Source organism: Diabrotica undecimpunctata, chromosome 3 (genome assembly GCF_040954645.1).
Source record: "Diabrotica undecimpunctata isolate CICGRU chromosome 3, icDiaUnde3, whole genome shotgun sequence".
In the NCBI taxonomy this organism is placed as follows: Eukaryota; Metazoa; Arthropoda; class Insecta; order Coleoptera; family Chrysomelidae; genus Diabrotica; species Diabrotica undecimpunctata.
Window position 1 is genome coordinate 127,857,025 of NC_092805.1, and position 22,773 is coordinate 127,879,797.

The window sequence follows — 22,773 nt, forward strand, 5'->3', positions numbered from 1 at the left end:
TAATAAATAAATAATAAATTCATATAAAAATATATAATTTTCTGATTCTTTCCATTGTCAATGAATACATAGATCCTAACAGGTTACCTACTATATTTAATGCCCGGAAAGATATGAAAATTGATAAGCCTTTCAATTATGTTGAAGAGATTGAGTACTGAGTAGAAAATAGAATATATTTATTTCCAACGAATGAAGATGAAGTCATAAAAACTATACATACACTAAAAAATAAAAAATCGCCAGGTATAAATACCCTCAGATCAGAAATGTTAAAAAAAGTTGCGGAACAAATTGCTAAACCATTTACTTATATGATCAATAACTGTTTCAGATTGGGTATATTTCTCAATTTAATAAAAAAAGGTATTATTACACCACTTTTTAAAGGTGGAGGGAGTTCGTAGTGAACTTGGAAACTATAGACCAATAATATATTATCTGAAAGTCAATATGGCTTTAGAGAGGGAAGGTCTACAGAAGATGCAATTGGTAAATTGATAAAAAATATTTACAATTCTTTAGATAATAAAAAAGCTTCTTTATGTATATTTGTAGATCTCTCTAAAGCATTTGATACTGTAAACCACAAAATATTGTTACATAAACTAAAAAATTACGACATCAGAGGTGTGGCCTTCAAATTGTTAGAGAGCTACTTAAGTGATAGACAACAAAAGTTAACTGTAGATTGTAAAATGAACATGACCAGAACTGTGACTTACGGAGTCCCACAAGAAACGATGTCGGGGCCGTTTTTATTTAATATTTATATAAGCACATTACAGACCTCAGGCCAGATCATAAGTTTCGCTGACGACACAGCCTCTTTTTATAGCAATAATAATTGGAAAAAGTTAAAGGGAAATGTCTAAATGGACTTTTTAAAAATAAAGAAAAAGGTGTCAATATAACCAGTTAACATTAAATATTGAAAAAACTAAATACTTGCCGTTTTCGTCATAGACCACTGATGAAACTTCAACCAACTTGAAATTGACAACGATAGAACAATTCCAGAAGCAAAAAACATTAAATACCTTGGTATTGTAATAGACAGATACCTAAAATGGGATCATCGTATCAAATATGCACTCCAAAAAATAAGAGAAAAATACTCCCAAAATTCAAATATCTTCGCGACTTCCTGGATGTTCACCACTTGAAGATTTTATACTATTCTCTAATACAATCACAATTAGCCTATGAGATTATTAGATGGGATAGAGCCTACAATGCTCACCTTAAAAATTTAAATGTTATACAAAATTGGATAATTAGAATAATATAGAAGTTGTATAAGATCTTTAGTAGGCCAATTATTTACAGACCGTCATTTCATGGATTTAACCAGTTGTACTCCTACAAATCGTTATTATATTATCGTTATTATCTAAATTGTACCCACCATACATATCAAACTAGAAATACAAATTTAACGATATTAGTACCAAAAAAAGAAACAAATGATATATTTTTAAATTTTATGTTTTCCTACTTGTAATTTGTCAACATTTTGCATGTTACTACTTTATATGTTTTGATAATTGTAATTTGTGCGATAAAAATATGTTAAAAAAAATTCAACCCTCACGTACAAGTTGTAGTCCATGTGACACACAACTTCTGTGAGAAACTGGGTTTATTTATATTGTACAAAATATGTAAATTTATATTGTAACACAATTTTTTTGTTATAAATAAACTGTATTATTATTATTATATTTAGTTGGGCATTTTTGTATATTATACTAGCGAACCCGACTCGTTCTGTCAAATAGATTTGGAATGTGACAGTTTATTGCTTTAATTCTCCTGAACAGAACCGTCACCATGATGATAGGGCGGTGTGTGAGGGTCAGCTTGGGTAAAATAAGTATTTTCGCCTCGACGAACTTTGGCCAGCCTTTTGAACCCACTAAAAACCCCGACTGGGATGTCTGCCAGAGGGCTTCAAACTAAGAGGGAAACTTAAGGTTCAAACCTGATTGAAAAATAATCTAAAGGGATAGTGAGAAAGTTGACAAATATTTATAAAGTGGGTGCTTCAATGACAAAACAGAGATAATTAATTATTTATTATTATTAACATAGGGTTAATAACCGATGTAATAAAGAATAATAAAATAAAACGTATATAAGTATTTTCAGTAATCTCTTTATTGTAAAGCAAGTGAATCATAATTATTAACAAAAATCTGTTTTATTTTTATTGTAGTACTTTATGATCTACAATGTTTTTTGTTTGATTACCTGGTGAATATACAAACAAATCTGATGGTTTTCCAACACGGGAACAGGCAATATACAATTGACCATGTGAGAAACATGGGAATTCTAGATTAATACCACAAACACCTTATGATTGCTCCTGGGACCTATTAATGGTCATAGCAAAAGCAAGCTGCACTGGAAACTGTAGTCGTTTAAATTCAAATGGTATATCAGTAGGAATCAGTATAGTTGCTTCTATCACGTTGTTCAATAATTTTTTTATCGCTAACCGTGTGCCGTTGCAAAGACGCGGTTGGTTGATATTTCTCAACATTATAACTACCGATCCAACCTTTAATTGAAGATTGTGAGGAGGCAATCCTGGTAAATCCAGCGAGTTTAAAAATTCATGCGGATAGTTGACTATACATCATCTTGGTTAGTAGCCGAATCAATGGATTTATATATCTCCTCAATTCGCCTGTAATTTGTTCTTGAATTTTGAAATTTAATTTATTTACATCTGTTTTTTGCAGCCAATATAGCCCGTTCGCTCAACCAATCGTGGTTTCTGTAATTTGTGCAACATATGGAAACACCTTCTGAAAACAAACATCGGTTTGTTTGACAGATGCAATGACGTGAAAACTGATGCAATTTATGTCCCGTTCCGAAACTAAAACAAAAGAAAGAATATTGCGAGGCCAATCAAATCTATAGCTCTTATATTTTTTTACTTTTCAATTTGGTCGGCTTCACGATATTATCACTTTTGTGTGAACGCATTAGATTCTCCAACGCGAACACGCACACACACGAACGCGTACACACATACATTTGATTGAATTTGAACTTTGTGCAGCGACAATAAAGCGCAAATTGAATCTTCGACGTTAGGAACACACCTACATTGTTTAGACAACAGTGAGTGCTTGTAATTTAATATAAACTTTATTGAATAGCAATATAGCGATAAAGTTCAAATTGACTCTACACTTAGTTAAAAAATATTTGTATGGGAAAAAGAAAAGGGTTGTTTTAGGGTTTTTCCGGAAATTATTCGAATTTTTCATGCCGTAAAAACCATCCTTAGACTTCAAGGAACATTTTAAGAAAAGAATTGTTAAGATTGGTCCATGCGTTGTTGAGTTATGCGCTTACCAACACATTTTGCGATTCATTTTTATATTATAGATTAGAAATATTAATTAATATCAAATATTCAATATTTAACTGGGTCAAGATTCTGTATTGTGTAATATATCATAATTACATCAATAATAATAATATATACATATATAACATAATAATTACATCAATTATTTTGTAAATGTGAATTGTCCTAATTATGAGGCACAAGAGCAACTCGTTTGTGATTACAAGAATGCATTTCTATATTTGATTAAAGAACATAATTAAATAATTAGAATAAACTGGGGCTCCGCTCAGTAAAGATGTATTTTATTCTCCCCTAGCTACTTAATATTGAAAGGAACCTAACTCCTACCATCAGGCAGACCTAACAAAAGTAAAAAGAGTAATACAAATAAATATTTTAGATATACCAATTGTTCGCACTCAAAAATAGATGCTTAAACATTATTATCCTTCTAAGGAAGGTGGCAGACGCAGTCCTTGAATCACGTTCGATCCATGTCTTAAAAGTTTCGGGTTGTAATAGTTTCGGCCAGATAAAGATCCAGATCTAATTGTTTGTAATATCAATATCACATAATTTGTCTTTCTGCTTTCCAGTTAGCACTGTTTCATTGCATGCTCGTCCATTCCACTAATGTCCAATATTTTTCCAGCAAAAAATCCTTATAAAAGTTTTATTTATTTACAAGAAAGACTATAAACCTTCAAATTGTTAGAGAGCTACTTAAGTGATAGACAACAAAAGTTAACTGTAGATTGTAAAATCAACATGACCAGAACTGTGACTTACGGAGTCCCACAAGAAACGATGTTGGGGCCGTTTTTATTTAATATTTATATAAACACATTACTTACATTACAGACCTCAGGCCAGATCATAAGTTTCGCTGACGATACAGCCACTTTTTATAGCAATAATAATTGGAAAAAGTTAAAGGGAAATGTCTAAATGGACTTTTTAAAAATAAAGAAAAAGGTTTCAATATAACCAGTTAACATTAAATATTGAAAAAACTAAATACTTGCCGTTTTCGTCATACACCACTGATGAAACTTCAACCAACTTGAAACTGACAACGATAGAACAATTCCAGAAGCAAAAAACATTAAGTACCTTGGTATTGTAATAGACAGATACCTAAAATGGGATCATCATATCAAATATGCAGTCCAAAAAATAAGAGAAAAATACTCCCAAAATTCAAATATCTTCGCGACTTCCTGGATGTTCACCAGTTGAAGATTTTGTACTATTCTCTAGTACAATCACAATTAGCCTATGGGATTATTGGATAGGCTAGAACCTACAATGCTCACCTTAAAAATTTAAACGTTATACAAAATTGGATAATTAGAATAATATATAGAAGGAGTATAAGATCTTTAGTAGGCTAATTATTTACAGCCGTCATTTCATGGATTTAACCAGTTGTACTCCTACAAATCGTTATATTATATTATCGTTATTATCTAAATTGTACCCACCATACATATCAAACTAGAAATACAAATTTAACGATATTAGTACGAAAAAAAAAAAGAAAAAGCCATCGGGCCCCTTGTGCCATGAGGCACAAGAGCAACTCGTTTGTGATTACAAGAATGCATTTCTATATTTGATTAAAGAACATAATTAAATAATTAGAATAAACTGGGGCTCCGCTCAGTAAACATGTATTTTATTCTCCCCAAGCTACCTAATATTGTAAGGAACCTAACTCCTACCATCAGGCAGACCTAACAAAAGTAAAAAGAGTAATACAAATAAATATTTTAGATATACCAATTGTTCGCACTCAAAAATATATGCTTTAACATTATTATCCTTCTAAGGAAGGTGTCAGACGCAGTCCTTGAATCACGTTCGATCCATGTCTTAAAAGTTTCGGGTTGTAATAGTTTCGGCCAGTTAAAGATCCAGATCTAATTGTTTGTAATATCAATATCACATAATTTGTCTTTCTGCTTTCCAGTTAGCACTGTTTCATTGCATGCTCGTCCATTCCACTAATGTCCAATATTTTTCCAGCAAAAAATCCTTATAAAAGTTTTATTTATTTACAAGAAAGAAATAAAAAAATAAATAAATTTAAAATTTTAACATCCTATAAAATTATCAGCAATCATTTCATTTAATACCAATTTAATAAGATTTAAAGGGTTTTCCATGTAGTTTATGGCTTTAAACATGCATATCAAGTAGCAACACTAAAGATGGAATATTTATTCCGAAAAGGTTCTGCGATTTAGTCCGAAAAGGCTCTTTTAAATAGATATTCGACTACACGAAATTAACTTTTCCTTGTGGATTTTTCAAGCATTCCGATCATTAGTTCCAGACTTATATTATGCCTTAGAATTTATTTTTTCTAATTTTTGATCATTAATATCTATTAATTAAGAAAATTTTATAAAAATAAACTATTTTTTTTGTAGAACCAGTTGATTTTTCTTTGTTAACTAACAATAAAAGGAGGAGAATCCAGGCTTAATCATTTTTTTAAATTCAGGGTTGAACTAGGCTAAAAATAATACAATAAAAACAAAATATAAATGTATTTTCACAAAAAATTTAATTATTCTTCTTAATTGATTTCCAATCGCATCTGTATTGACCTATATTTAAGGCGTGTGAATTTAGATTCCATCCTAAAACAAAAAGGTTTATTTTTAATTTCGCATTAAATTAAAGGCAAACTATTAAAATCGCATGAATATATATCTTTATACATATATTGCAAAGTTTTAGTATATTCCAAAGGGTAATATGTATATCCAAATTTCATTACATATTTGTGGTAACGTCAATGTCAATACAATTCTAATACTTTCATTAGATAATTGTTTTTAGTAACAATATTACTTCAATTATTTGTATTTAAGTAGTTTCTATTAAAAGTGATGTTTACGAAACAGAAAGAATAAAGATTTTGGTGATAAATGATAAGTTATCTCAATTATAATACTTAATATTACAAATTTTAATACAAAAACTAAAACTGCAGTTTCGATGATTGGAGGAATTTTGAAAAACGAAAAATGACCAAATATTACAAACACAATGTTGCAAAAACTTGCATATTTATTAGAAAAACAGTTCATAATATTCTCATAACAGAAGAATAAGTTTTATTCTAACAATATTCTAAAAGTAATAATAATTATTAATACAATACTTATACAAAGAATTCTTTTCTGAGGCACTAAATATGTTATTAAACTGTTTTCTTGTGACATGTTTATGTTAAATATTATTTTATATGAGATTAATCCACAATTGATTGCAATGAGAATAACATTTTACATTTGTTTGACGTTAAATCTAATAATTTTTACTTGCAGAAGTTTCGTTAAAACTACATTTGATATTTTCGATATTTCATGTTCCAAGATAGGATTAAGAGTGTCTTTGTTGATTTTGTCGCGTGAATTTATATTTTTGCTGTCGGTCTGAGGTTACATCGTTAAGTGAACATTGTCGGTCAGGCTTTAAGTTCTGTCCCTTCTTCAAGAGTTTCAAAATTTCTCTGTTTATGTGGAACTGTAGTTTATGTGGGGACTTCGTTTTTTATTAGTATTTTCCATGTAGGATGTACATGGAAAGGATTTTATGTCCCGTGATGTGCCCAGGTTGAGCTGAGGTGATTTGCTTGTTTCTTATATTTAGACTATTGTTCTGTCCCATGTATTTTTCATCATATATGCACAGGAAATGTTATAGACTCCTTCATTTTCTCAAGAGATGTTGTCTTTAGGGTTGACCCAATTATTTTAACTGATGCGACCTTTTCTGTTGCTACTTTGCTGTTGCTACTAGCTTACTATCAACTTTCACTCGACTCCCTATCACGCCAATATAAGGAGATCACGCGAGATTGTCAACAAAGCCGGTACCGCCCTATTTACAGAGCATATACGACAAACATGAAGATCGCTTAACTACATTGAAAAGAGAGTATATAAATTGCATCTAAAATTAAGCAAACAAAAGCATCCTGTTGTCTGGGAAAACATGTACAAATTATCATTTATATACCTGGGAATAAGAAGCATTGAAAATTTCAAATGTGATTTTGACGAAACATCTACAAGTATCTACCAATGTATGGGAAATACACAACCAACGGATAAACAGCTAAAAAATTAAAAAAACATATTCTTTCATACGTGCATTAACCATACTAAACATATACAGTATGGTGCAAATAAAAAGAATAAACTCATTATTTGTAAATTCTATTCTAAGAAAAGATTCTATTCTATTCTCTTTTTCGTAGACATATCCTAAATCAAGATATTAATTATTTATGTTACTCTTATACACAGTAACTTCGTCTATATTTTCATTATGCGTTTTTTTATCATTGTAAGTTATAAATTAAAAACAGTTTTTTTTATATTATGAAATATTTCTTACCATTAACTTGCAGAGCAGTATAAAACATCTGATACTCCTGTTTGATAAAATCTTGAAGCTCCATTAGATGGTTGAACGGAATATTCATTAAGATAGAAGAAGTCTGATATGCTCTCATGAAGCTGAGCAATTTCGTAATGGGAGTACGATGATTTCGTTGCCTCTTATCATAAACATCCTAAAAACATAAGTTAAACATAATTTAAAAACTTCGGTCACATTATGAAACACCCTGAAAATATGAACTTTTGCATCTGATCATTCAGGGAAAGATCCAAGGTAAACATGGTCCTAGTAGAAGAAGAACATTATGCCTGAAAAATCTAAGACAATAGTACGAAAAATCGACTACATCATTATTTAGAGCTGCTGACAATAAAGCATGATAGCGGATATATTGGCCAACATGATATCCAACGATCTATAACGGTCATGGAACTAAAAGACGAAATATTTTACTAAAACAGTTTCTAGTCAGCAACTGTCGAAGTCAGCCTTTTGCCCAACGCAAAGTAGTTGGACGAAGCCTGAATAGCTGGCGCCACACTACGGAGTACGCTGACTTTAGCAGCAAAAATCATATTTCTCGAGTTGTCTCTTTCAAGTCAGTTGAAGAAGATAAAGACTTATTTTGTAATAAAATTTATAGTTCTGTTCCAAGAAAAATTCCAATTAGGAAGAAATCCCCAGTATCATAAAAATTTGTAAATAACAAATTTAAGAAGTACAGGCGCACCTCTCGAAGAGGTGGACTTCGAGTGAAAATATCAGCGATGCCAGAGGAAGGCCGTGGCCTAGCCGAGTCCAGATAGAAGCGATTCTCAGTTTTAAGCAACATTACAACGGAAGAAAACAACAGAAGAACTAAAACAAGAAGACAAATGATCCCTCCAATTTTCCTAACAGGACAAATTGGACGATACTCAGAGCTTGTTAAGGACACCAGAGATGCCCTTAATCATAATAATTTCCAAATTGCACATACAGAAAGGGTAGGTACTAGAGTTTTCGCTCGTAGCAGCCAGAATTACAACAAGCTAAAGGAAGAATTAATCAAACAAAAAGCGTGCTTCCACACATATACCAGGAAGTAATGATGAGGGCCGCACAAGAAATGGACATCACAGAATTACAAGAAGAATTCAAAGAATAGTACATTAACACCAAAGACCCAGGAATGAGACCTAGAGAACATTCTTACTTGGCCCGAGTATCTAAGACTTAAAAGAAGTTAAGATGATTAACGGATTACAAAATATCATGAGTCAAATGTAACTCTTACAGCAAGCCTCAGAGAGCTACGCAATGCTACAACTGTCAAACTTTCGAACATAGTGCAAGAAATCGCTACAGAACACAGACAAGCATGGAATGCGCCCAAGAACACGTTTAAAAAATCTGTCCTCTGACCAAAGGATAACAAAACAATGTAAATTGCTGCAACTGAGGGTATTCAATGTGTAAGAAACGCATCGAATATTCGGGCAATCAAGTCGATAAAATAATAGAAATAAGCCACTTTCAAAACCGGTATTGTAACCGGAAATCAACAAAATGCTCAACAGAGAGATGCTTCAACTCCAGTAAAGAATCAAAGAGGAACTTCTTCAATGCAAGTCATTTGTGTAGAAAACCATGATCTTTCTAATACATAAAGAGCTCGAGAATGCCAACTAAACGACTAGAGATTATTTAGATCAACATAGCCTCACTAAGACTAAGAATTAATGAGCTAGGAGAAACAGCCATTAAACATTAGCCGGATATATGTATTATCGGAAACATACATGACGAGCACGCAGCTGCTAAGGATAACCAACTACGACACCATCGGAAGAACCGAACACCATAACACAGAAGAGTTGCAATTTACATCAAAAACAACAACAAAGAGAACCAGGAGGATAGTCTAGAGACTTGAAAACCACCAAGAGAGGATTGCAGACTACACAGACAAATGGAAGATAAAGATTAAAGCAGAGAAAACACAATTCATCATCTTAACACAGCAGACCGTACCAACCAGAGAAGAATTAACGATGAGATGAAACATAATCCAGTCACAAGAGGTCGTCAAGGAGTCCATCTCCAAAAAATCCAATTATACCAAGCCTACGTTAGAGCAGTGATGTTATATGCAATCCCAGTATGGAGTTCAACAGCGGAAACCAACTGGAAGAAGCTTGTAAGAACAGAAACGGCATGCTACAGGTTAATAGATGGATCGTTATGACAAGCCAGAGTTTCAAACGCAACCATTCAAGAAAGGCTTCAGTAGACACCACTAAGGAAGGTGGCTGTGAACAGGACCAGAAAATTCTTCCACCAGGCAAAAAGAAGACTCCTTAAGAGCAGGAATATTCTCGTCAGAAACAGAGCGCGAGTATACATCGTAAGACTTATAAACTGATTTATCATCTAATCAGTGTCTAGTGAGGTGGTTGCCACAGACAACCAAGCAGTTAAGTAGGTACGGTCCCATCAATAGAACCTACAGAAACAAACGTCCAGCAGTATAGCAGCCGAAGAGGATCCGGTTCCAGAAAGTAAGCGGTGCAGAAGCGGAACGTTGGCAGAAGAAGAAAGATGCACTAAACATTTTTATTTCAATTCGAGTCTTCTAGACGTCACAAAAAAAAGGTCCAAGTCCAAAAAAGAAATGAATAAATCAGGAAAACGACAATTGATACAATACAGATGAAATACAATTTGATTACCAATATTTTTAATACAATGTGTAAAATTATATAAACATAGCTGCTAGCTGTCACTTAAGATCAATATATATGTCAAATAAGAATCCTTAATTAGAGGATACGTTGTATTTCCTCTAATTAAGGGTAAGGTTCCGGAATCAAATCCTGTTTGAACCCGCTTTTTATTTTATTAATTGAGATAGGTAGACTTGGTTCAAATCCGATGAAAATATATGGTAACATTTTGTGAATATGGAGGCTCAGATCATACTTGCTCAAACATAAAACCCGTATTACTATATTGTTAAATGTATCAAATTAAACTGATTAAAGTGAAACCCTAAAAAGCAAAAATATAATAGTATAATCACTGTGAGAAATTATAATGAGTATTATAATAACAAAAACGTAACAATTGAAATCTTACGTAAATAAATGGTGAAACGTAACATGCAAAACCAGACACGGGCATTAGGCTGAATGTTTTATAGTGATCTCTGGAATGTACAGTACAATGATGATTTGAATTAAAGTAAATCAACTGTTAGTTAACCAGTAAGATCAATAATTTCTTATTACTAAGTCCTTACCAGATATATATTGTTAAAAATGCAGGTAGCTATTGCCAAGCATACAGCATGAAACTTGGCTGCTATCAAACTTTCCGCTGATTCTCCTTTGCTGATTATTATATAAATTTTTCTGACATGTAAATTGACTAGAATCAAATAATTGTATTCCTTATGTATAGAAACGAGTTCCTTAAAATCAACGGCGCTCCAATTACGAAGAATCTTTTTTAATGGGACACCGGTGTAGATGTCAAAACCGCATATTTGACGCACTAAAACAGATTAAAATATGGTAATTTCAATTGTTTTGTTATTTAAAGTAATATATAGTCATAGAAAAAAAATCATAATCTACGAAGGCCATGAAATCGAAAAAAATCATAATCTATGAAGGCCATAAAACCACTTATTTCTGCGACTCGTCTTCAGGGCTCTGGTTGAAGCCACCGAGGCCTCTGATGGTTTTGAATAATACCTTTCCAAGTCGGTAATACGCCTTGAAATGAGCAGCCGTGAATGCTTTGTAGGAGAGTTCGTTGATCGTATACAGGATTTGCGCGTCACTTTCGATCTTCCGATTTTTCAACAACTAGTCTTCCGTCTAAGATTTTGATTTTGTTGCCTTAGAAGGGGTCTGATAATTGCTTCATCAGCTTCTTTCTCGGGTGGCGGATGAGGGCCATGGGACGCTTGGGCATATTATTGGGATCGACTACATCTAAGTCTGCTCCCTCCACAGGCACTCTATACTCTCCTCACCACTTCAGTAGTCCAGTTTTTTGTATACGCACAGTTTACCCACAGGGCCACTGCGCTAAACGATGTTTTATGGAACTGCAGAAGTTGATTCTGACTTCCTATAGGAGCCTCATCACTACTTATTCCAGTTTGTTGACAATGATATCTGTTTGAGCCTGATGTAGTTGAGTATCTGTGTGCCACCGCAATCCTAAATACTTTTGTGACATTGCTATATGATCTAATCTGCTCGTTAGAGTTCCTTGGTTTATCTAATCCCCACCCACAACTCTTTGTTGTGGGTGGGGATAAGAATATTCTCCCGACAAGAATGCTCGCCTTCCTCTTCATGCTCCTTTACCATTGACCTTCAGAGAGGTGTTTTTAATATTTGGCGCAGAGTTTGCTCCTCTCGGAACACCTTCTGGCTGAGTATTTGAGCCAGATTCTGAAGTCGCCCCTCGGATCATTCCCGTTGTGTTTGTAATTATAGTTACTTCTTTCAGAGCCCTCTTCTAAGCTCTGATCTCTTTTATGTTTTTTTGTCTCGTTGTCCATATTTGTTCTCACGAGTTGGACAAAATACTGACACACGCAAATTTGCCCGTATGATAAGCAAATCGTGGTGCGGCTGTCGGTGACCTGTCCATTGAGCATTATGTAATAAGCAACTCGAAAACATGCATTTTAAAAATATCAAGAGATTCTTTTCTAGAAACGAATCGAGTCGTTAGCAAATTATGTTTTTAAACGTTTTGAATAAAAAGAAATAATTTGATTCAGCAGCGAGTGACCCAGGCAACTCTTACTTAAATTAAATTATCTTGGAGAATGATCCGTATTCAGTAGTTGGTTTTTCACAATTGTCTACAGACTTCTTGTGAAAAATAATGGTATACCATTCAGAACCAACAATTCATCGTTGTCGTCTAATTTTTATTGTGGCGATATATCCAGTTTTTCCAAAGAAAAAGCAATCATCCAGTAAAATTACGATTTTGCAATATTAGTTCGCATACAATATATCAGTGTTCTGTCAAAAGAGATAGTACGAATGATGATCGTGTGTGATTATCAGAAGCGAGTTGATCACCGTTGTGTTAATTCAAATTAAAAATCGTAAACAAAAATCTCGGGAATTTAATATGAATACACATAATATTCAACTGTATAAGTACTAAGCACTTACATTATTAAAACGTTAAACTTTAGCATGGTAATGTCAAATATTCGGCGTTGTTGTTGATATAGCTCAAAACTTAGGTTAAAGTCCTAGTCACCATCATCATCATCATCCAGCCTTCATTTATCACGTCCACTGCTGGATATATGCCTCCGTTGAACTCCTCCATTCTTTACAATTTTGTGCTCTTTGTTGCCAATTTTTGGTGATACGCCTGATGTCATCAGCCCAACGTGTAGGTGGTCTTCCTCTACTACGTTTATCTGCTCTTGGCCTCCAATTTGTAATTTTGCTCGTCCATCGTGAGTCGTGCATTCTTGCTACATGGCCTGCCCAGTTCCATTTCAGTTCCACTATGCGTTCCACAACATCAGCAATACTCGTCCTTCTTCGCAGATCTTCGTTTCCTATTCGGACCCGCAACGTCACTCCTAGCATAGACCGTTCGTCTCTGTGCCACTCTCAATTTCGAAGTCGTAGTCTTGGTTAGAGTCATAGTTTCGGCTCCATAGGTCATGATCGGTAATACGCATTGGTCAAATACTTTTGTTTTGAGGCTAATTGGTATGTTGGCCCTAAGTGTGTCTCGCAGGTTTCCAAGGGCTGCTCACCCTAAAGTAATTCGTCGTTGGATCTTGCATGTTTGGTTATCCCTGCTGACCATATTTGTCATAAACTTAGTTTTGGTCAAGTTCATTCTAAGGCCCTCCTTCGAACATGCAAAGTCCAATTCATTTAACATATCTGTGGCTTGTCCAAAATTATCTGTGATAAGGACAATGTCATCTGCGAAATGGAGAACGTTAAGCTTTTCGCCATCTATTGTTACTTCTCTATCTAGTCCTAGTATGTTGTCAGAGTTAACTCAGCAAAACAAGATCAAGATAGCTGATATCAAAGGTGACAGAATATAGTGAATTTATTTTTCCTTTACATCTATAGATGCTTGCAGATACTTGTGATGAAAGCAGCTGGCAGAAGAATGCACATCAATTAAGAAAATGTGTTATGAGTATGTCAATACATTTTATAAGACTTAAAAAAATCAGTGTTTGTTTTAGCTTTCTTTTCATAATGTGTAAAATTCATTTATTATTTTGTTTAACTTTTTTCTATATAAACGCTCTCTTAATACATTCATATGTCCGATGTAAAAATAGGTTAGTACTTACCATCCATTCCACGTCCCAGAAGAATTCGTTCGCTTTCATTAATTTTCGCAGGACTTAAAACAGTTCCAATACTAAAATAACTTTTTAAAACCAATGTCAGTCTTTGTTCATTGAAAGTTCTGAATACTAAAGATTTCACAGCCCAATAATTAGTTAGCAGATGTAAAAACATCAGAGTGAAGATAAGCAGCCATTCTGAACTAAAAAAAAACAATAATCGTGCAAAAAAACAATTTTTTAAAAATAAAAATTTAATAAAATTTAAACTATTTTTTATTTTATGAATATTATTACTCTGCGTAGTGCTTCTTCAAATTATTGTATAGATTTAAAAAAATAGAAATAGTATAATATTCGCTTCCTATATAAGTATTATACCCCCTTTATAAATATAATTACCGAAATTGTTTTTAGAAGATTTGAGCCTGTACAAGTTTTAGCTGTTTTACATAGATATTAAGAGCAAAGTTCTATTCAATATTATGTCATCCAAGGTAAATTGCAGTACATACTTTTATCCACTTCGTAGTGGATCAATGGTTGCCTTTTCTGTCTTCCAGTTTATTCTAATGATTGTATTAATGTCTAATTTATTAATTATTTAATTTATATACACTTAACACTATTTACACTAAAACATCACTTATACAGTGAACGGCTAAATTATGGAATATTATCATTATTTCGAGAACCGCCGAGTTTTGAGGAAAATCCCGAAACAGGTCTATTTTTGTTATAAAATATCCATGTTATAACGTAAATGGAGTAGGGATGATGTCACCGGTGTAGGTGTAGTGACGAAATCGTTAATTTTTTTAAATAGAAATCGGTATAATGCGACACCTCATTTAAACGAGAATTTAATTCTCTATTTAACGACATTACATTTTTAACTAAAAGGGTACAAAAACAATTTTTTTTTTTTATTTAAATTCAACTAAATTACAACTAATGATTTAATTAATAATGTACTTTAAAGTAACCAAATTATGCATAATAATTATTTTAAATTAAATGTTCGAAATGCCATCCATCGGTTTCTTGACAATATGCGACGGACACATTCATCAAGTACATTGCGGATGACTTCGGGAGTAATTAGACTCATTTCATGCCTAATTCTATCTTTCAAGTCCTGTAAGTTTTGGGGTCTATTGACATAAACTTTTGATTTTATGTAACCCCACAGGAAAATGTCTAAAGATGTTAGATCTGGCGACCTTGCTGGCCAATCTATAAAACCTCGTCTTCCGATCCACCTCCTAGGAAAGCAATAATTTAAAAATTGACGTACTTCACGTGCGTAATGCGTAGGGGCTCCATCTTGTTGAAACCAGATATTTTCACTAGGTAAATTTGGATTATTGGCATTTGGATACATGTTAGCAAGGACAGGTATAAGTTGATTTCTCAAAAAAGTTAAATAACGTTCACCTGTTAGATTTTCTTCAAAGAAAAAAGGGCCAATGATTCTGTCATTAATGATACCTGCCCATACATTTACTTTCTGAGGATATTGAGTGTGTGACTCAGTCATCCAATGTGGGTTTTCTTGACTCCAATATCTGCAATTTTGACGATTCACGGTACCATGTATAAAAAATGTGGCTTCATCGGAAAAAAGGATTTGATTGATGAAATGTGGATTGCGGATACATAAATCCTGCATAATTTCAGAAAATTGAAGACGGCGATCGGGATCGTCGTCGTTTAATTCCTGATGTAGTTGAATTTTGTAGGGATGGTATTTTTCTTTTTTTAAAATACGTAATACCAATCGTTGGGAAACTCCAGCATATTCCCCCATATGTGTTGAACTACTGTGAGGATTGTCATATACATTTAATAAAATATCAAGTTTCACATTGTCTTCAATTTTAGGACGCCCAGCGTTTGGAATATGTTTAACGTGCCCAGTTTCTCCAAATTTTCGGACTATTTTACTTACTGTTGATTGGCTGATGGGTCTGTCTGGATATTTTGCGTTGAATAAATTGCATACCTCGTTCTGTGTTCTTTTTTTATCTCCTCGACAAGATATCGACCAGCGTATTGTGACGAGCTAGTCGCAGTGTTCTCTGCATTTCATGATCACGAAGACCATCAATAAATGTTTGAACAGCCAACTTATCCATCGTGTCTTTGGGAGCTGTTGGATAAGCATATTTTTGCACACTTCTATTTACTAATGAACTCAAAATCACAAACCCCAAAATATTCATGAAAACAATAATTTTATCATTACATGCTCGATTTCATTTTTGTCAAAATAGTCATTTTATTGTACCGCTCTTTCAGTTAATTAGTTATTTCAAATAAACCAATTTACAATAGTTTATACAAAAGTAAGTAAAAAACAAATTGCAATACCCATTTAATTTCATAACACGTGCACATTTGGTTCTGGGAAGAACCATACGATAAAACGATATGTTTAACTCTTCCAAATAATAACCAAAATAAATTATTTCTTTTTAAATAATTTTAATTAAAGTTTAAAATACTTACGTGGTGTCAGTGAACACGTTTAATAAATAAATGCTCAGCATGCTTCCCACTAAATTCACCAATGTCTCTTGAGTACCATCTTTGGCAGATATTTCTGCCATGTTATCTTTAATAGCCTGATGGTGTGTTATTGAAGCCCTAGTTGCACCACCCGCAACTCCAACCTGAAATATTATGATTTTAATAAACATACAGATCAACGGCGGATCGAGCAGATAATGGTCTACCCAATGGTCCTGAAGGCGGAAGAACATTAAAGGGAAGACCGATCTCTCAAGTCCTGAAAGACAAACGGTATATGGGAAGAACAGATTGAGAAAAAATTACCCTCGGTCCTCCAGGAAGGATTTTTTGGTAGAAAAAATTAGAGCAACGAATCTCAAAATACAGGAGATACCATTGGAACGGTAGTTCTTATTATTATGAGTTATTCTCATTATAGCATTTTTCATATAAAAATGCTTGCACGTCACAATTTATGTAAAGTGACGTCACTTATATTTAAAATTTCCAGAACGTCAACCTTAGAGTTCAAATTTTCCTAACACAGCTAATAATATGAAACCCATACGGAACTGCTCGCTCTTTCATAGGCGTCAACATGATATAATAATCAGAAAAATGTAATCATTATTATATTGGGAATTTTAGAATTATATTGATTAAATGACCAAAAACATTTGTTATTATTAATAATATAAATTTTATTAAATAACTCTTTAAGTCTAATATTCCACAAAATAATAATTTTAATTAAATAGATTAGACAATTGTATGCAACTGATACGGAAATACTTCAAATTTTATTGACAGTTCAGCGTGTGGCAAAATTGTTTGAAGTGTTGCCGCTTTTTTAGAGTAAGAATTTTGTTTATGTTTTGATCTCTTACACAATTTGATCATAATATAATATATATTAATAAATTGTATTTATAAATACATATTAAATTTAGATTAATAGCTTTAAAAACTAATTATTGTTGTGTATTGTGATTGTGCTATGCCAAAACAAATTAATAGTCTGTAGAAAGCTGATAAGTTTTCATATAAGATAGATTATTTTGAACAAGAAATAATGAAGGGACGTTTTTACTATTTAAGCCCTAAAACTATAGGTAAGTCTAAACTTTAGAATATATAATTTTGTATTAAAATGTTTTCTTATGTATTTTAGTGTGTCTTAAAACTAAGTGTATTTACTGTTAATATAATAGTTTGACAAATAGTTGACATTTTAAAAATTCCTCACTTACTAACTATTCTGATGTTTTGGCAACGCTGTGGGATTCTGACGTCGTAAATCTTGAATGACGTGCAAGCATTTTTATATGAAAAATGCTATAGTGTTGCATCAGATATCAGGGAAACTACGGGGTAATATTCATTGCAGCTTAATGCATAATGATGTAGTGTTTATAGAAAATACTGGAAGAGATTTAGAAAAAAGATTTAAATAGTGGAGAGAAGCTCTTGAAGGAAAAGGCTTAAAGCTTAGTAGGAGAAAAACAAAGAATCTAGAATGTTCATTTAAAAACGAAATTATGTACTACTAAAAATGAGACGATAACTTTGGATGGTGACATTATTGTGAAAAGAACTAGTTTTGAGTGCCTAGGATCAATATTACAGAATAAAGGGGAAATTGATTGATATGCATGCAGTAGAAATGAATAGAGAGGGATGGATATGAAATTAAAGGAGGTGTGTTGTGTTACAGAAAGATTCCAAAGCAATTGAGGCAAATTCAATAAAACTCATAAGAACAGCTATGGTGTATTACTGAAAATTGAGCAGTTAAAAAGAATGAAAAACAACTAACATGTAGAAGAAATGGGAATTCTTAAGTCAATAATTAGGGTGAAAAAAAAGGATAAAATTAAGAATGGATATATTGAAAAATTATATCACGCTTTCTTGGAGGTCGGACTAAAGATTAATATCAACAAGACGCAAATAATTACTAATCTGGTGCAAATTCGAAATATTGCTGTTGATGGAAGGGATATTGTGCAGACTACATCGTATAAGTACCTAGGACATAAAATTCGGTTGGGCGGAGATAACCAGACAGCTTCCACGTCGCATAGGATTAGTCTGGGCAGCGTTTGGTAAATTAAACTATGTACTTAAATCGGATCTATCCCTATGCCTCAAAAGGAAAATCTTTGACCAATGTGTGTTACCTGTACTCACTTATGGAGCGGAACAAAAACAACAGACGCTATCGAAAAAATCGCGTCGTTAAAATGGAGTTGGGAAGGACACGTCGCCAGATTATCAGACAACCGATGGACAAAACGTATTTTAGAGTGGAGACAAAGGCAAGAAGCAATACAGAGCAGAGGACGCCCACCAACTAGATGGCCTAACGACCTGAAGCGTGTTAGCGATAACTGGATGCATGCAAGCCGCACAGCTGCCAGAAACAGATGGAAAGAGCTGAGGGGGACCTATGTCCAGAAGAATGTCAAAACCATACCCAATCGCACAATATGAAAAATTTTTGAGTCACAAGTTCCTGGAGTGAATTGGAGAGGAGGACCAAAAAAAAAGCTGGTAGGAGACGTTTATGCAGTATACGTCTGTGAAGGAGGTAGATATTGATATGACCCAAGATAGAAGCTTATTGAGAAATGTAATTACAGAAACAGATTCAAATAGAAATAAAGACAAAAAGAATAGAATATATGTATCAGAATTTAAATTGAGCACTGTATAATGCATCTCTTTTGAAAAGATGTATGTTCTTTTTATACACTTACAATAGACTTCATTGAAGAAGTTAGACATAAAAGTTCCATTGAGTAATTTGAAAAGTATGGAAGACATAATTCTATACACATTGCAGCATCATTTAGAATATCAGCAAAGAATCTCCATTTTTTACAATCTGTGTCCAAAAAGCTCCTACAAAAGATTAAAACTTTATGTTTATGTTATAAATATTCCAAAAACTAATTATTATCATAATTTTGAATGTTTTAAAGAATCTCATTATTACCTTTATAACTTTATTTTATTAAATTTTTCTACTCTATTGTCACATATATCATTAAATATAAGCATAAATGTATTTGTAGTTGGATATATTGAATCCTAAAAACATTACCTATTTGAATGTTATACTGAATTCAATATAAAGTATTGTTACGATAAATGTGACTCATACTCTAAGCTGTAAACACGGGTCACCTCTTATACCTGCGATTGGAACTTTCCAGATGAGGGTTGAATAAATTCGTTGGCGTTCCAACCGAAGGTCAAAGAAGCTGGGCAGAAACTTCTAGAGGAACAAATCAAGTATAAAACGGACGATTTGAGATTTAAAAGGAGAGTCTGAAACAAGTGTCGATTAACAAATTGTTCACGCAGCTATTTAAATTGTAACCGGAGTTTTTTCAAAATATGAAATTAACAAACATATGTTTAATAAAAGGTATATAATTTGAAATCCCTTTCGGATTTCATCGTAGAACATTTTCAGACTCAAAAAACCCATCATCAGTGTTTTGTTACTAGGTGCACATGAGTTAAGCCACTAATTGATCTGTGATGTAACCCGAAATAGGTTTTAAATTATATACCTTTTATTAAACATGTTTGTTAATTTCATATTTTGAAAAAACTTTGTATTACTCATTTCTGATACCTTACTATTTTTTAATATTTCCTTTTTTACTTTTCGAAATTTTTTTTAGTTATGTTTGATAATTATTTACTTTAGTAAAGATAGATTATTCTGAAATGAAGAGTGGATTGTGCATTTTCACTGATTCTTTACCATTAGTAAATCTAAAAAAAGAATTTATATTCGTAACCTAATTGTGATACATGATCTTTAATAGTATAGTGATTGAGTTTTAATCTCAATTAATCTCACAATTACTTTTCTGGGGTAAGTATATAAAAATTAATATATAGGTACCCTTTCCACCAAGCAAAAACGATTCTTCCTATCATACCCATTCCATCTTTCAGAATCCATGTTACTGCTGCTGATAAGGCGTTTGCTTCTTTATTTCCTACCCCAACACCTTTCAGAATAGATCTGGTAGTAAAAGCTCCAATAATAGTACTGCAAAACGCCTGTGCTGTATCCCATACTTGATAGTTCCAGTAGTCTTCACTAACGCTTTCAGGATAACCAACAGGTAGAAATATCTCACGAATAAAATTTGTTACACTTCGGAATGTTAGAGATATTGATCCAGTCTTATTTATATGTATTATTTCATTTTTACCTACAAAAAGTTGGGTTAGCTAAATAATTATATTTGTTGAATATAACTTTTACCAGGTTTTTTAACATAGAACGAGGCATCCCCTACAGAAATATTCTGTTCAGAAATCAAAATTTCACAATTTTCCATTATTTTTAATAATTAGAAAAACAATATGTATCTTTGACAGAACAGAAATCATTTTTCAAATTTTCGTACGTGCTGACGATTTTTTTGACCTTTGACGACCAATAATACCAACAATTAAAAAGAAATTTATTTTTAATTGAAATCATTTTCATGGTGCAAATATTATTATTTTTATTTCACCAGAATAAATAAAATTATTTTTATTCTTATTTTATTAATGTTTATTTTTTCCTTGTGGTCTGTACCTTATCATCAAATGAAAACTAGTAAAAATTGAATATGTGGTTAACCTAACTGATAAATTAAAGAAAATCAATAACAACTTTTGTTTACAGTGGTTTAGTTTTAACGATCAAATGTGTAATTAATAAATAACATCTTTGTATATTAGTAATAACAAATAATAAACACTGAAGGTAGGTCAAGATGTCAAGAAATCAATCCTTGAAATTGGAGTGGCTACTAGTCTGTAATACAGTTGCGGTGACGATAAAAAATGTATATGAATTTTTTTCGTTTAAATTTATGGTTTAAATATTGATAATCATTATAATACAAACTTCTCGATAGGTAAGCGAAAAAACAATATTAAAAATCAAATTAAAAACTTCCAAATAGTTTTGACTAATGGCAACTAAAAGCTATTAAAAAAGCTAAGATTTTTTAAATGTACAAAATCCATCTCTAAAAATAACTAAAGGTATCCCGAAATTAAATAAGATGAACAGTGGCGGCTCGTGAGTAAAATTATCGGTGGGGCACTATTATTTTGAGCGACAAATACGAAATTATGAACAAGCAATCATAGCAATCTTTACCCATGTATCTAAGGATTCTAGGCTAAAGTCTTGGACTATTGTCATCAATTATTATCTAATCTCTAATAATTTGAATTTGATTTTTAAATTCTTGTATAAATATTTGAATTCTTGAAAGGTCTACGACTCTCATTTGCAGTTGATTATCTCAACGTGCGGCATAATGTTATTAAAGAAATTTAGTCAGTATAAAACCATTTCATTTCACTTGTAGATTTAAAGAAGGCATACGATACGGTACCTTTAAAAAAACTGTTTCAAACATTTACGAAAGTAGGTCTCAGTAGAGAGTATGTGGATGCTATCGCAAATATATACAAAAATGCAAGAAGTGTCGTTAAAGAATGAAACTTTATATCTGAATCATTTCCAATAACAAATAGGCTTACACAAGGATATTGTCTATTTCCGACTTTATTTAAAATATATATTCAATCATCGCTAGATCAGTGGAGGAAACAAGTATCCGGAATGGGAATAGACATAGGCGGTGGTAAATCTCTAACAACTTTATTTTTCGCAGATGATCAGGTAGTCGTAGCGAATGATGAGGAAGACCTGGACTACATGTTTAGAAAACTATAGCAAGAATATGAAAAATGGGGCCTCAATATGAATATGTCAAAGACAGAGTATCTTAAAATAGGAGATGATGAAGAAGATCCAGAGTTAGAAATTAGAAACACAAAAACATGTAATGAATATAAATATCTCGGATCTATAATATCTAAAGAAGGCACTACCAAAAGAGACATCGAAAACAGAACGCAGCAGGGAAAAAAGGCGGTAAACATTCTAAACTCTTTACTATGGTCTAAAGATATTAGACAAGAAACGAAATTGACAATCTATCGAACCTTGGTAAAGCCTATTATGACTTATGGGGCAGAAGTTTGGCAGACCACGAAAAAAGATAGAAAAAGAATA

At 32.6% G+C, this 22,773-nt stretch overlaps 1 protein-coding gene across 1 annotated transcript; it reads right to left on the reverse strand.

Moving 5' to 3' along the window:
• Nucleotides 1–5,913: 5,913 nt before the first annotated feature.
• LOC140437394 (RUS family member 1) lies at nucleotides 5,914–21,362 on the reverse strand. The gene is made up of 8 exons (XM_072526904.1): nucleotides 20,953–21,362; nucleotides 20,584–20,899; nucleotides 19,421–19,565; nucleotides 16,659–16,822; nucleotides 14,151–14,350; nucleotides 11,076–11,329; nucleotides 7,790–7,967; nucleotides 5,914–6,021 (listed from the first exon to the last, which is right to left on the reverse strand). The coding sequence occupies exons 1-8, from the start codon at nucleotides 21,026–21,028 to the stop codon at nucleotides 5,945–5,947; spliced, it is 1,410 nt and encodes a 469-aa protein (XP_072383005.1). The 5' UTR covers nucleotides 21,029–21,362; the 3' UTR covers nucleotides 5,914–5,944.
• Between the last annotated feature and the right edge of the window lie 1,411 nt (nucleotides 21,363–22,773).

What these genes read in the sequence shown, in the direction of transcription:
- LOC140437394 (XM_072526904.1), bottom strand. Translation starts at nt 21,028, where the DNA reads ATGGAAAATTGTGAAATTTTGATTTCTGAACAGAATATTTCTGTAGGG. An exon ending in AACGTGTTCACTGACACCAC is followed by an intron (nt 14,351 to 16,658) that starts GTAAGTATTTTA and finishes GTTTTTTTTTAG; the next exon opens with TTCAGAATGGCTGCTTATCT. An exon ending in TTTTTAACAATATATATCTG is followed by an intron (nt 7,968 to 11,075) that starts GTAAGGACTTAG and finishes TTATGTTTTTAG; the next exon opens with GATGTTTATGATAAGAGGCA.